We start from the raw sequence: 15,101 nt of genomic DNA on the forward strand, positions 1-15,101 counted from the left end.
GCACTGACACCTCACGGAACCTGAGACAATGCCACCTTTGCGCTGGTCCGGCGTTCTGCTTGCTCCTACCATCCATCCGCTGGTCGTGCTGTCCATCTGTTCGCCCACTGCTCCTCCTACGGGCTGTCCATTGGTCACACCGTCTGCCTGCCCGCTGCTCCTCCTACCAGCCGTCTGCTGGTCACGTGGTCCGTCCATCTGTCCACTGCTCCTGCTACCAGCTGTCCGCCAGTTGCGCCAGCTGTCCGCCGCTGCTCCTACCAGCCGTCCGCCGGTCATACCATCCATCCGGCCGTCCACTGCTCCTACTGGACGTCTGACGGTTGTGCCGCCTGTTTGACACTGCTCCTACTGGCCAGGCACCAGTCACACCATCTGTCTGCCCGCTGCTCCTACTGTGCATCCACCAGTCACACCGTCTGTCCGCTGCTCATCCTACTGGCCGTCCACTGGTCGTGCCATCTGTCCACCACTGTGGGTTTGGCCTAAGGCAAAACCCTGTGATTTCAGCTCTTAGTGGCCTTGGCTGCCACCCTGTGATTTCAGCTCACAGCATCTATCAAAGTAGAGTTTCATACAAAATACAAACACTAGTATTCAGCTCTGTCTTTTAACAGGTGGGGAGTGCTAGTCAAATCAGGCTTACAGCTATATGGCCAAGGCTTAGGCAGGGTCAAGGCACTCAGCTAGCTGATTCAACCTATATCCTTCCCCTTCTGCCTTCCGATGCTTTAAACCAGGGGAACCCTGTCTAATCCATGTCTTACGCAGTTATGATGACCGCCCTGTCCCTCACAATGACTTGGAGCATTGGTGAGATTTCATAATTCTTATACGGAGTGTTAGCATAAGTTGTGATTTTACAACGATGTGTTTGCAACAGACAAAATTTCTTTGCTTCCTTGCTACCCATCAGGCTTTGTTTGCCAGGTATATCATATGCACACCTTTGCATTCTCATGCAAATGGTCTGTGGGAGACACATTCCTCCCAGCCTTCAGCAGCATTGAGTTCCTGCTGGCACATTCCTTACAGATGTATCCGAGGGCACATATTTGATGAGCAAGGGACAGCAGTGTGTACACCTCAGGTGTAATCTGGAAGCACATGTCTCTAAGTAAAGAGATTCCATCACACAGGAAGAAACTCTCTAGGTTCTGAAGTCATGAGTTCCTGTCAGTTCCTAAAATAGGGAATTGTAACAATTAATATCTTGGGGAACAGGTTTCACTACCTTTAGTTTTTATGACTGCACAGTTCGGCTCTCCTATTGACCTAGTGTTACAGTACTTATAAAATTATAAATAATGGCAATATATCTAAAGCCTCTATTAAAATGCTGAAAATAAGAAATATTCTGAAAGTAACACTTAAATTCCTGGATTTTGCTGCTTGACAAACGAGTAAAGTAAATCAAGACAGTTAGTAATAGACAGAAGCATGAAAACAAATGTGAATTCTGTTTTGCTATCAGCTAATAAACCAAACACAATTCTCATCAAGAAAAATAGTCTTACCCTAAAAGTTTTGCACGAATAGTCTCTTGCAGTTGGGCAATCCTCTCTTGCCCAAAATACCTTGGGCCATTTGGGCCATCACAAACCAGTTTGTTAATAGCCATCCGTAGGATGTTTATCTGTAAACATTTCAGGGATACATGATAATGGGTAGCCAAAACAACATTTCCAGTTTAAATTCATATCATACTTAGTGACACATATATGTGCACATGCCTGTGTCTGTCTAGAGAGGTTTAGTTAACACTGATAATTCATTTTAGAGAAATGTTAGCAAGACTTCCTGTATATATGTATATAATTTTATATAAGAATGTCTAATATATTGTAAGTGAATTTTAAACGGCGCTATTTTATACCAAAAATATAACTAAAAGATTTGACTATCACACAGAAAAACAAACACCCCGCACTGTCCCAGTAAAGCACAGGTGTCGGATTAGCATAGAATCATATTTGCTCAGTTACTGGCTTAATTTTATACAACTGTCTAAAAGATAATCATGTACTGTGTTCAATATTTGACATTGTTCAACAGAGTTTAATGAGACCACCTCAGGGTTTTTAAACTTAATTTCTAACATACAAGAGCAGTTCAAGGTTGTAAATAGGCAATTTCACTAAAAAAAATAGAGGACTTGAAAATTCTATCAAAGTTTCTAGACTTCAAGTACTAAAACTGTAAGAGCTAACGATTTCTGACATCTGCTGTATTCCAGGCATGCACTACTACCTACAATGAAAATAATCCATATGCATGTTTTACCTCTACTATGTCATCCACGCCAAAATCCACATCAAATGCCAGTTCCATGTCATGTTCTGGAAACAGTGGAGTTCCAAGAGTCTGATTCCACCCCAATCCACAAAGAACCCCAGTATAACTCCTTCCACTTGCATCAACCCTAAACAAAATGAAAGCTTGAACTGGATTTCTGGAAAGATGGAACACCAAGAATCTAATTTACACCCCACAGTAATACAAAGAGAGAGTAAATCTCAGAGTATCTTTCTGCTGCAATCTCTGCGTTTGACTGCTGCTCAAAAAGATAAATTAGCTTTGATCTAGTGAGATTGAATAAAAGGCCAGTGAAGCTGCTGCAGAATAATGAATTTACAAGCATTCCTGGAACTCCAGGATTTATCTTTCCAATACCAGAGCTACTTAGAGTAAAGCTGAAGTCCCACCCCTAATTGAACTATAGTGATATCCTCATAAGAGCAAACCGTTTGTTTTGCCAAACAAGTTACTAATACATTCAAGTTTACAAAATTTGTAAGTATCCCAGAACACTGTTTAGGTCTCATACAATACCTTGTGATAACAGTACATTGTGATGCAACATCCACAAAATAGTGTCCCCATTTTCCTTGCATAACTAGTTTGAAAGTGGCAAAGCGCTGACTAGCAGCTGCTCCATACTTAAAGTATTGAACACATACAGAACAAACCTCAAAACAAAAAGCAGTCAAGTAGCACTTTAAAGACTAGCAAAATAGTTTATTAGGTGAGCTTTCGTGGGACAGACCCACTTCTTCAGACCATAGCCAGACCAGAACAGACTCAATATTTAAATTTAAATATTGAGTCTGTTCTGGTCTGGCTATGGTCTGAAGAAGTGGGTCTGTCCCACGAAAGCTCACCTAATAAACTATTTTGCTAGTCTTTAAAGTGCTATTTGACTGCTTTTTGTTTTGATAGTGTATAGACTAGCACGGCTTACTCTCTGTTACTAGAACAAACCTCAGTTTAAGGAAACTTAACATCTTATACATGGCTCTAGGTATCCTTGACTGTAATAGTCCTCACACTTGGGGCGTGGCTGGGAAACATGTCCTAGCGGTCAAGTTCACAACTCATGACTGGCAAGGGAACTGCTGATAGTGGAACCTGGGCCTTCTCATTCCACTGGTTCTGAGGCAAGACCCTTTGGGCTACGAGTGGTCTGAAAAGCAAGGATGCTTAAGGTTGCTCTTCCTGGGCCACTTCCTTTCTCCCCCAGGTCAGCTCAGTTCAAGGCTTTCCCCTGCTGGCAGAGGGTGGGGTGTCCAAAACAAGAAAATAAGAGGAGATTTTCAATGTTGACAGTATACATGCAGGACAGAGGGGTATACTTCCCCGTCTTTCTGGAGTGGGTCCTCCTTCCCCTCAACAAGGGCCTGAGACAGCACCTTTTCTCTCCTCTGATGAAACTGTGAGGTTTCTTTTAGGTTCACCCCCAAATGAGCTGTTTCCCTGTCTTAATGCCTCACGCAGATGGAGTATTTGCTGTAGGTGTGGCAGGGTGAGGATGGCACCCTCAAACTCTTGCTGCAAGTGAGGGGTTTGCACAACTAAACACACTGATCAGGTGAGAACAACTTAGTCCCTCAGTTCTCAGGACTTAAATACACAAAACTCACAGCTCCCTAGCAGATCTAAGTGAGGTGCAGTTTCTCCTCCTCTTAAGCTTAGTAGCAGCATCTCAATAACTTAAGTTTGCACAAAGGCAAATTTTGGAATCCCAAAACCATACATACATCCAATAATGTTAATTCAGCAATAAAAAACACAACTGCTATTAAGAGATTGAACTGTGGACACTGTATGTGCACACTAACTGCACAGAGACCCCACAGTTTCATCAGAGCAGAGAAAAGGTTGCAGTCTCAGGCCCTTTCTGAGGGAAAGGAGGACCCACTCCAGAAAGACGGGGAAGTATCCCCCTCTGTCCTGCATGTATACTCTCAACATTGAAAATCTCCTCTTATAGAATCATAGAACAATAGAGCTGGAAGAGACCTAAAAAAGCCATTGAGTCCAGCCCCCTGCTCTAAGCAGGACCAAACCCATCAGATCAGCCCAGCCAGGGCTTTGTCGAGGAGAGATTTAAACACCTCCAGGGATGGAGACTCCACTACTTCCCTGGGTAGACCATTCCAATGCTTCACCACCCATCTAGTGAAAAAGTTTTTCCTAATGTTCAACCTGGACCTTTCCAACCGCAACTTGAGACCATTGTTCTGTGTTCTGCCATCCGTGACCACTGTGAACAGCCTCTCTCCAGCCTCTTTGCAGCCTCCCTTCAGTATGCTGAAGGCTGTTATCAAGTCCCCCCTCAGTCTTCTCTTCTGCAGACTAAACAGTCCCAATTCCCTCAACCTTTCTTCATAAGTCATATGCTCCAGCCCCCTAATTATTTTGGTTGCCCTCCACTGGACCCTCTCCAGTGCATCCACATCCTTCCTATAAATGGGGGCCCAGAACTGGACACAGTACTCCAGCTGCGGCCTCACCAAAGCCGTATAAAAAGGAATAATCACTTCTCTGGATCTACTGGCAATGCTCCTCTTGATGCAACCGAATATGCCATTAGCTTTCTTGGCTACAACGGCACACTGTTGACTCATGTCCAGCTTCTCGTCCACTAGAACTCCCAGATCCTTTTCTGCAAAACTACTACCGAGCCAGTCGGACCCCAGCCTGTAACAATGCTTGGGATTCTTCTGGCCCAAGTGCAGGACTCTGCACTTGCCCTTATTGAACCTCATCAGATTTCTTGCAGCCCAGTCTTCCAATTTGTTTAAGTCAGTCTGGACCCTGTCCCTACCCTCCAGCATATCTACTTCTCCCCCTAGCTTAGTGTCATCCGCAAATGTGCTAAGGGTGCAATCCAATCCCTCATTCAGGTCATTGATAAATATGTTGAACAGAACAGGACCCAGAACCAAACCTTGGGGCACTCCCCTAGAAACCGACCGCCATCCCGACATCAAGCTGTCAATCACTACCCTCTGGGCCTGACCTTCTAGCCAGCTTTCTATCCATCTTATGAACTGTGAGGGAAGAACAGAAACTACACTTGATCTTAGCCCTAAAAAATGAGAGAAGAATGACAGACATTCTGCGATCACAATTTAAAAATGCATGTATACCTGAGTTCTATCACAGGAGCAAACAACATACTGAGGAGAGCTGGTAGCCCAGGAATAGGAGGCATCAGAGATGTTTCTCTTAACAACATTGTAGATCCTATTACAAAAAGGAATAAAAATTGATAATTTAACAGAAAGCCTTAGAGCACAGCCAACCTCTAAGATAATTATACACATCACTTAAAAAGACAGACAGTTACCTATTCCCATAACTGGTATTCTTCAAAACAAAAAACACAGTCACGTAGCACTTTAAAGACTAAAAAAATAATTTATTACGTGATGAGCTTTCATGGGACAGACCCGTGAGACAGTTAACAGGTTCCATACCTGCTGTTCTTTGAGATGTGTTGCTCACGTCCATCCAATGTCCCACCCGTCTTTCCCATGTCAAAGTTTCCACCAAGGAGCTGGGGGCCGGGCGCCCCTGGTGCCCTATATAGTGTGCAGTACATATACCACTCCAGAGGGCATCAGAGCCAGTCCCCTGTAGAAACTGCAAGCACGCACACCTAAGTTGAATGGACATCAGCAACACATCTTGCAGAATATTAAAAGAGAGATAGCCATGTTAGCATGTATTCTATCGAAACAAAAAAGCAGTCACGTAGCACTTTAAAGACGAACAAAATCATTTATTAGGTGATGAGCTTTCATGAGACCCACTTTTTTTTGTTTTGAAGAATACCAGTTATGGAAACAGGTAACTGTCTTTTTAACTGTCAACTGATAGGAATAAAGGGATTTTGATGTTTGCAGGGTCCTTTCAAAAAGGACCCCGTGTGGAGGAGCTGTGTGCAAGCAAAGTGTGGCACTTTGAAAGTGTCATGGCTGGCAGCATGCTAATGAGGCACTGAATATTTATTTATTTATTTATTTACTCCATAGGTGTCTGAACCTCAGAAAATGGCAGAGAGGCTCCAGGTGTGGTTTGTTAATGACCAGGCCCAGTCCTCTGGACGCACACACTCCCTGGCAGGAGTATTGCACTGAGTGCCCAGACTCTCCACAGTCCCAGTACCAGTTTTCATGATTGCCCTAGTGTGGCTGTGCCAGCACTAGTATGGCATTCTGTTGAACTTGGCAGTGTTTGCCTCAAGGCCCCTACTTACGGGCCCGCCCTTCAAGCAGGTGGCCTTGTGCTTCTGATTGTGTCCGTTGTGGAAAATGGCTTTCTTGGTGATGATGTCGGAGAGGCATGTCTACAAATTGTGAGTCTTGGCATCAGAGCCTCTATATAGGAAGTTTCATTAGGACAGAGTTCAGCTATGGCCCAACCCAGTCTTCCTGTGAAAGGTGGTATCTACTTTCCACATGAGCCAAGACATCCTCCTTTTGGTCTTATGTCCCAAACCCCATAAAGCTAGCAGAGAGAGGCACCTTCATGCCCTGGTCTTCAGTAGGGCCCTGGCTTTCTACCTAGGTCAAACAAAGCAACACAACTCCACCGAACCCAACATTGCTCTGGGCCTGCCGAGTGATGGAGTGGTGAGCTGTGAACATATGCACCAAGGCCCATGCCTCGGCACTACAGATGTCCTGGTTTGGAATGTGTGCCAGGAAGGCTTCTGAGGATGCCTGCATTCTGTTTGATTAAGCTCTGCTAATCAGTGAAGGTGGGGCATCTCTCAGTTCATAACAAGTCCATATACATGAGGTGATCCAGTTAGAAATCCTCTGTGTGGACACCAGGAGGCTCTTCATCCTCTCAGCCACGGAGATAAGGAATTGGGTTTGACTTACAGAAAGGCTTTGTTTGACCTAGGTAGAAAGCCAGGGCCCTACTGAAGACCAGGGCATGAAGATGGCATGTGCCACCTGCAAGGCCCCCAGCACTGGTGGCAATCCGAGCTGATGAGGAATTCTGTCACTATCCAGGGTAGCTGAAAGGGAGTGGGCTGGAGTCTACCACTTAACCCTGAGCTGGGGCCCAAGATACTGAAGGGGTGAGGTGGTGTCTGAGGTAAGGCTTTGGTCCACCCCAGACTTCTCTTTTCCTTTGTGGGAAGCTGGACACTCTCCCTTCCCAATCTTCCTGGCCTCTTAGCAAGGACCCACAGAAGGGGACCTGTAGAATACAAGTGGGTTCTTCACACTGAAGTCACAATGCTGAGCACCAAATAGGACACTGCTCCAGCACTGGATTGAGGGCTGACTCCAGAAGAAGTACTTTTAAGAGAACGTCACACTCCTCCTTTGTCCAGGGTTTGAAGGACTTGCAAATTCTGTACTTATCGCTAATGGGACCTTCACCCAAGCACTGCAAAGAGCTATTATGTGCATCGTTAGTGGGCATGGACCTCATAACAATCACAGACAAAGTCTGGGGAATGCCCTGTCCTGAAGTAGAGTTCTGTGTGGGACTTCCTACATCTCTAACTATTCAAGATAGAAACTACATACATGAAACAACTAAAGGAAAAGAAGCTTGAACAAACAGGAAGCAAGCAACAGTACCAGCTGAAGGAGCACAGTTCCAGCACTATCACTGGTAACAAGAAGGAACTATGGGAAGGAGACCAGCTCCCTATATACTTTACCATGTGCATGCCATGTCCGAGGGCACCAGAGCCAGTACCCTAGGGATATGGCTGAGGGAAAAAATTCCATCACCAATGCATGAGCCAAGCACACTCACCTAAGCTGAATGGACATGAACAATTACTCAAAGAATTCTTAGTTCTGTGATTTTCATAAGGACAATGCTAAGTAGAGAAAGAAAAGGAAGTGAGAAAAATAACTAACACGTAAACATATATTTAAAATTACCATTTGCATTCACTGATACAGAAGCAGCAACCAACATTTTCTGAAATGGATCTTCGGGAGCATTATTGAGAATTACAGAATTTATACTCTCCTTTTCTATGCAGACACATCTAGGAAAAATGACAAAATATATTAACTGGCAATAAGAAACAAGTCAGCAAAAATATGTATCTAAAAATCCTTTTAAAATTATGAATCAGACAGAGGTGTGTAAAGTCAATTAAATTTACTCCAGTGAGTTAAGTTTTGAATAAATCCAGGCTCTGAGTCTTGTGTTCTAGACACTAAACACAATTTCTACAGACAAGAGAACTGCTTCAGTAAATTCACCCATTCTTTTCAGAACTTTTAATAATGTGCATGTGTTTAAAGTTTTTTACTTCTACAAAGTTGCAAATGTAACAATACTGCATCATAATGGGGAGTTAAAAAAGTAAACATGCGAAAATGTGTATTCCAGTAACTATTATTTCTTAACCAAGAATAATAACTTGCTGTTTCCATACCATTCATCATGAAAGCTTTATCATACCTGAATTTGGAAATCTGGGTCAGGCTGTGACATTTCAGCTCATAAGGACTGAAGGGGCCATGAAGAATTGCCTTTGAAACAAGACAGAGTTCCGGTTTTTACACAAAGATAAACAAAATTACATATTACACTTTATTGGGCAGATATTAATGTCCAACATTTTCAAATGTGGAAGCCTAAAGTTAAGTTCCTAAATTTATATCTAGGCACCTAAATAAACCTCTCTTTTCACAGGAGCTGAGCAATCAGTTTGTCAATAATTTCAATAGGTGCTGGAGTTCCACACCACCTATGAAAATCAGGTCATTTGTATGTAAGTGTCTAGCTTCCCAATCTTGTAAACACTGTGAACCTGTTTAACTTTTTGTATGAAAGTAGTTCCATTGAATTCTAGGGGGCAACTTGTTTTTGTGAACGTATATGTGAGTTTGGAAGACTGGAGCCTAACTTCATACTTCAGATTTGAAATGTATATTATACAGGTCAGGATTAGCTCAAGATCATAGCACAGTTTGACACATTTTTACGTAATGATCAATACTCTCTGTTTAGTTATGGCTATGCTTCCTTATGAAATGCAACCAACAACAGTTTTGAGTTTGCCTGAAGTCTACTGCATCACCAACAGCACTTAGTGTGCTGCAGTAACTTTGCATCACCAGACCTGTATCAGTCCTCATAGCAGAAATCCAAGGGCAGCCCCTAAGTTTTCCCATATATATTTACATTCAAGTTACAAGAAATAAATGCATACAAACATAGCATTTGCTTTAGGGTGCACACATGCGCACAAGCTCTCTCAACACAGAATGTAAAGCTGTGTCCTTGGACCCAAGTCTGGACAGAATAGCACCTCTTGCCTCCATATGAGGGCATATATAGGAGATGCAGACTCACTATACCTTAGATCTTTCTCACTGCTGAGTCTTCAAAATTGAGAGGAAGGAGGGGCATTCATAGGAAAAAGACTTCTTAAAGAATTCAAGCTACTTGTAAGGTAAGTAACCTCTCCTTCTTCTGTACTGTCCCTGTTGGTGCTTCACTAAGTTACTGCTTGGGGGTCTCCTATAAAATAGGTAGTATATCTCTGGAGGTAAGTCCCCTTTTCTGAGGTCTAGATGTCCTCTGAAAGGCTCAGAATCTGGGAAAGGTCTATGGACGGTTGTACTGGAACAGCCTATACTTGTGATATTTGAGACCTACTAAACTATCTCTTGGTTGTAGGAATATAAACCCCCAGCAGCTGCCAAGTCGTTCTCAAGTCCTTCAAATTTTAGAGGAAGGACTCCATCAGAGCAGAAAAAGTTGGGCCCTTAAAACATAAGGTCTCCAATCATATTCTGCACTTCCCTTGGGAGACTGGAAGACTGTAGCCAATATGTTTCCCGCCTAACCACGACTAGGGAAGTAGCAGCTGTTTTGGAAACATTTAAAGCAGCTTGGAAGGAGGGCCTGGCTATCAACTGACTCTCTGAAGTGAGGGTTTGAAGTTCTCTGGTCCTGAGCCAGATATTCAATAAAATGAATGAACTTGGAACACACACCCCCACTCCCCCCACCAATACAGCAAGCATATTTCAGCAACATATTGGTCACATAACTGGAGAGTTGCCAAGGCATAGCTCTTACCATCCAGGAGGTCTAAACGTCTGCAGTACTTATAAGGAGACAGTTTGAAATCAACAACCCGCAAAATCGAGCTCTCAGGGGTCACAATCAACCCATGCACTCCTTACATGATGTGAAGAGTAAGGAAGGTCGAAGGGAGAAACTCTCCCATCAACCTTCCCCTGTTAAGGCAGACAAATTAGCTGAAAGTAGATACATCAATCTTAGCTACTTAATTGTCTTTGCCTTCTCCAATGGAGAGTGCATGAGTCCATATGCTTCCTATTGCAGAGCAGCCATTTGGAACATATATTCAAAGAAGAATAAACAGTTAATTCTGGATTTGCCACAAAGATGAACTCTGGGATCTGTTTGGTTAATACAGAAGAGCCAGAAGAGGCACAAAATTTTAGAAGTAAATTTACTTAATGCACGTGTCCCACAGCCCTGCTCTTCTGCACACAAATCACACAAAATTTAAATTCCTTTGTCATGTATTTTTACGAATTAAAAGCTGATTTTTAACAGAAGACAAATGAAGGAAGCACTTATTTCCATTAAAAATAAAATACTGAGAATAAAATTGCTTTTCGTATGCTGTACCACAAGCTGGTATCACTCAGTACCTAACACAGAAGTCTCAAGACCTCAAAAATTTTACCTGGACAATATTTAATCCAGACCTCTCATTGGTTCACAAATATATCTCAAAGAACCCTAAACATTTATGTTATTATTCATAGCTGAACATGAAGTTAATATTGTTTAAAGTCAGAAAATCAAATCTTATTGGAAAAATTGCTTTCTATAATGGGCACAGATCTAAAACCTCAGATGATTCAGAAATAAAACCATTTCTGAAATTACCTTACAATTTGGTGTACCAAATGTATTGCCAGAAGAGTGATTTAACAACATTTCCACGAGGCGTTTTTCTTCCTGTTTTTGTTTTTTGAGTGTTACAGACACAGTCTCCTTATTTTCTATTTGTGAATATAATTTTTTGCATTCATTGCTTTGCTAAAAAAAAGAAGAGTTAGAGCAAATTGCAAAATGTTCAAACTTTTTCAAATTAAAAGTAACAGTTACGCAAAAAACATAAATATGTATTTATGTGGACAAACACCAGTTTCAATACAAGGCCAGTGATTTGCCCTAATACCTTTCACTGAATCATAAAGCTCTTAGCAGTACTTAATACGAGACACATCCTTCACTGGGGAATATCAATTTGGAAGAGTCTCAAAAACAGTTCAGCCGTCTGTCTCCCCACTTCTCCCCCACGCGCTATGATTACTCAAGTATATATAAACTATCTCAAAGGCCAATTTTATTAACAAGACTCCTACATACAAGTGCACCTTTTTAATACAGATTTTCATTTAAATACTAACCAGAGTCAACCCTGCTTAGCTTATATAGCTCTCAAGACCTCAGCTCAATCTATCTGATCACAAAAGGATAAGTTACCATAAGAAACTTAACAAGGCAAAGCATTGCTTTTTATTGAATGCATACTTTTGATACATAGGATTCTTCTGCTAGCTCAGCATAGTCCTCTTCAATGAGGATGTCTCGAATGTTCACTCCTTTATTTCCAGAGTAATGGTAAACATCCACATGCAAAACACTGTGTACAACTGAATACACTTTCACTAACAGTGCACAGCCATTTACTAATGAAGCAAATCTTTGACTAGCACTGTAACTCCACTGTTCTCCACATATAAGAGATTTTGCAGAAGGGCGCATCTTGCATATCTTGAATTCTAAAGCCTAAAACAAAATATTAAAGAATGCATGATGAGCTCCAGAAGCGACAAACACATATTAATTTTCTTAAAAGAACAACTCAGGTCAGTAATAATCAAAATGATAAACCAGCACATGCATAACACTTCCACATTTAACAGTACTAAATCTATTATTTTACACAGAGCTCCTAAGGCTGCCATAAAACTACTGGTACAAGTCACATTCTACCCACTGTCCTGGTGTACACATCTGTGCCAAAACTGGGCGGGGGGTATGGTCCCGCACTTTTTAACATGGGCATAGTCTGGAGGAATGGGTTCAGCGTTGGCTCCCAACCCCAAACTGCAAACCTCAGGCAGATGTGGAGTGGCCATGGGAAAGGCTGCACTGAACAGCAGTGGAACTTGTCACTCCTAATAATCAATATACCAACGCTGTTCTCACAATAACTCCAACAACATGACCTCAAAGAAAGGTTACTCACTGTAGTAATGGTGGTTCTTCGAGATGTGTCCCCATGGGTGCTCCACATTAGGTGTCGGGCTCGCCCGGCGCCGCAGATCGGATCTTCCAAGCAGTTTCTGCCGGACCGCGCATGCACCAGTGCGCGCCGCTCCCTTGCGTGCTCCTGGCCACTTGCGCGATCCGGTCCCCACCAGTTTCTTGACCAACCGCCTCGGATGCTCCTGCAAAACACTAAACAGAGATCCGAAGCGGGGAGGATGGGCGGGTAGTGGAGCACCCACGGAGACACATCTCGAAAAACCACCGTTACTACGGTAAGTAACCTTTCTTTCTTCTTCGAGTGTCCCCGTGGGTGCTCCACATTAGGTGACTACCCAGCAGTAACCCAAGATAGGAGGTGGGTAAATCGGATTATGTGCAGCTTGTCCCCGAGAGGACTGCTGTCGAGAGACGGGTATCCTCTTGGAATACCCTGTGAAGGGCGTAATGTTTGGAGAAGGTGTCATAGGATGACCAGGTCGCCGCTCTGCAAATGTCTTTTAGCACAACCCCCTTGAAAAAGGCTGTTGATGCTGCCACCGCCCTAGTGGAATGAGCCCTGCGTGTGGCCAGTAAAGGAGTCTTTTTGAGTTTGTAGCACATTTTTATGCAGGATACAATGTGCTTCGAGATTCTCTGCGAAGAGAGACCTTCTCCTTTCAATTTGGGAGCGAGAGAGACTAGGAGTCTATCTGTTTTCCGGAAGGACTTGGTCCTGTCTATATAGAAGGCTAGTGCCCTCCTCACATCCAAGAGGTGTAGGTGCGCCTCTTTGTTAGAGTTATGAGGCTTTGGATAAAACGAGGGTAAAACAATAGGCTCGTTAATGTGAAACTCAGAAGAAACTTTAGGAACAAAGGCTGGATGCAGCCGTATGGTTACCGCCTCCTTGGAAAAAACAGTGCAGGGTGGTGTTGCCATAACTGCCGCAAGCTCGCTCACCCTGCGAGCTGACGTGATTGCGAGAAGAAAGGTCGTCTTTATCGTAAGGAGGCGGAGGGAAACAGTGGCCAAAGGCTTGAACGGTGGTCCCGTTAGCACATTAAGCACCAGGTCCAAGTTCCACGAAGGTGGAAGCGGTTTCCGAGGGGGGTATAGGTTTACCAACCCTTTGAGGAACCTGGTAACCATGGGATGGGCGAACACCGTGTGCCCTTCCTCTTCGTGTCTGAACACCGAAATGGCGGCAAGGTGGACCTTTAACGAGGACAGTGAGAGTCCTCCTCTCTTGAGGTCCAGTAAATACTCTAATATTACAAGTATAGGCACCGAAAGGGGGGCTAGCTGTGTGGTAGAACACCATGCCGTGAAACGAGTCCATTTCTGCTTGTAGGTCTTCCTGGTGGAAGTCCTCCTGCTGCTTTCTAGGACTTGTTGCACTTCCTCCGTACATGTGCTCCCTAGGGAGCTGAGCCATGGATTAACCACACTTGTAGTCACAGGCCTTGGGGGTGCGGATGCACTATGGACCCCTGGGCTTGCGTGAGCAGATCCGGCGCCACCGGAAGGGGCATCGGTGGATGGTCCGACACGCGCAGGAGTAGGGGGAACCATTGCTGTCGATCCCACGTTGGGACTATCAGGATCATTCGGGCTCCTTCCCTCCTGGCCTTCTGCAAGACTTTGTGGATCAGCACTGTGGGAGGAAAAGCGTAAAGCAGGGGGCCCCTTCAGGAGATCGCGAATGCATCACCCCGGGACCCCCGTCCCAGTCCTGCCCTGGAACAGAATCGTGGGCACTTCTTGTTGTGTTGAGTGGCAAACAGGTCTATCTGGGGAAAACCCCATGCATGAAAAATCGGTCATAGCAGATCGGGACGGATCTGCCACTCGTGCGTGAGTGCGAAACGCCTGCTCAGCTGGTCTGCCTTCACATTGTGAGCGCCTGGTAAGTACGAGGCTTTCAAGGTTATATTGTTGGCGATGCACCAGTTCCACAACCGGACTGCTTCCGCACATAAGGCACGGGACCAAGCTCCTCCTTTCCGATTTATATAAAACATGGTGGAGGTATTGTCTGTACTGATCCCGACTACTTTGCCTTGTATATGGTCTCAAAAGCGTCTGCAGGCGTTGAACACTGCTCTGAGCTCCAGTATATTTATGTGCAGTGACTGCTCCGTGGAGGACCACAGCCCTTGAGTCACCTCTTCGCCCATGTGTGCTCCCCACCCTATGAGGGAGGCATCCGTAGTAAGAAAAACCGATATTTGTGGTTGGTGGAAGGGTACCCCTGTTAGCAAGTTCTTGGGGTTTACCCACCATTGCAGGGATTTGCGCACCTCTGCTGTGGGCGACACCACCCTGTGAACGGTGTGTGCTGCCGCTTTGTATACACTCGCCAGCCAGTGCTGCATGCTGCACACGTGTAACCTGGTGTTCTGTACTACGAACGTCACTGCTGCCATGTGGCCCAGCAGCTGTAAGCACATCAGGACCGGCACCGTAGGGCTGAAGGTGATGATTTGCACGAGGGAGCCGATGGCCCGAAAGCGAGTCTC

At 44.3% G+C, this 15,101-nt stretch overlaps 1 protein-coding gene across 1 annotated transcript in view; it reads right to left on the minus strand.

The window, feature by feature from the left end:
- TDRD9 (tudor domain containing 9) overlaps positions 1 to 15,101 on the minus strand; it is a 123,846-nt gene that overhangs the window by 7,178 nt on the left and 101,567 nt on the right. Inside the window, 7 exon segments of the mRNA XM_074998701.1 lie at positions 1,518 to 1,636; positions 2,284 to 2,422; positions 5,433 to 5,529; positions 8,202 to 8,311; positions 8,734 to 8,804; positions 11,209 to 11,361; positions 11,860 to 12,117. Coding sequence (XP_074854802.1) covers positions 1,518 to 1,636; positions 2,284 to 2,422; positions 5,433 to 5,529; positions 8,202 to 8,311; positions 8,734 to 8,804; positions 11,209 to 11,361; positions 11,860 to 12,117 — 947 coding nt within the window.

The sequence above is a fragment of the Carettochelys insculpta genome, chromosome 6, assembly GCF_033958435.1.
Source record: "Carettochelys insculpta isolate YL-2023 chromosome 6, ASM3395843v1, whole genome shotgun sequence".
NCBI classification, from domain to species: domain Eukaryota; kingdom Metazoa; phylum Chordata; order Testudines; family Carettochelyidae; genus Carettochelys; species Carettochelys insculpta.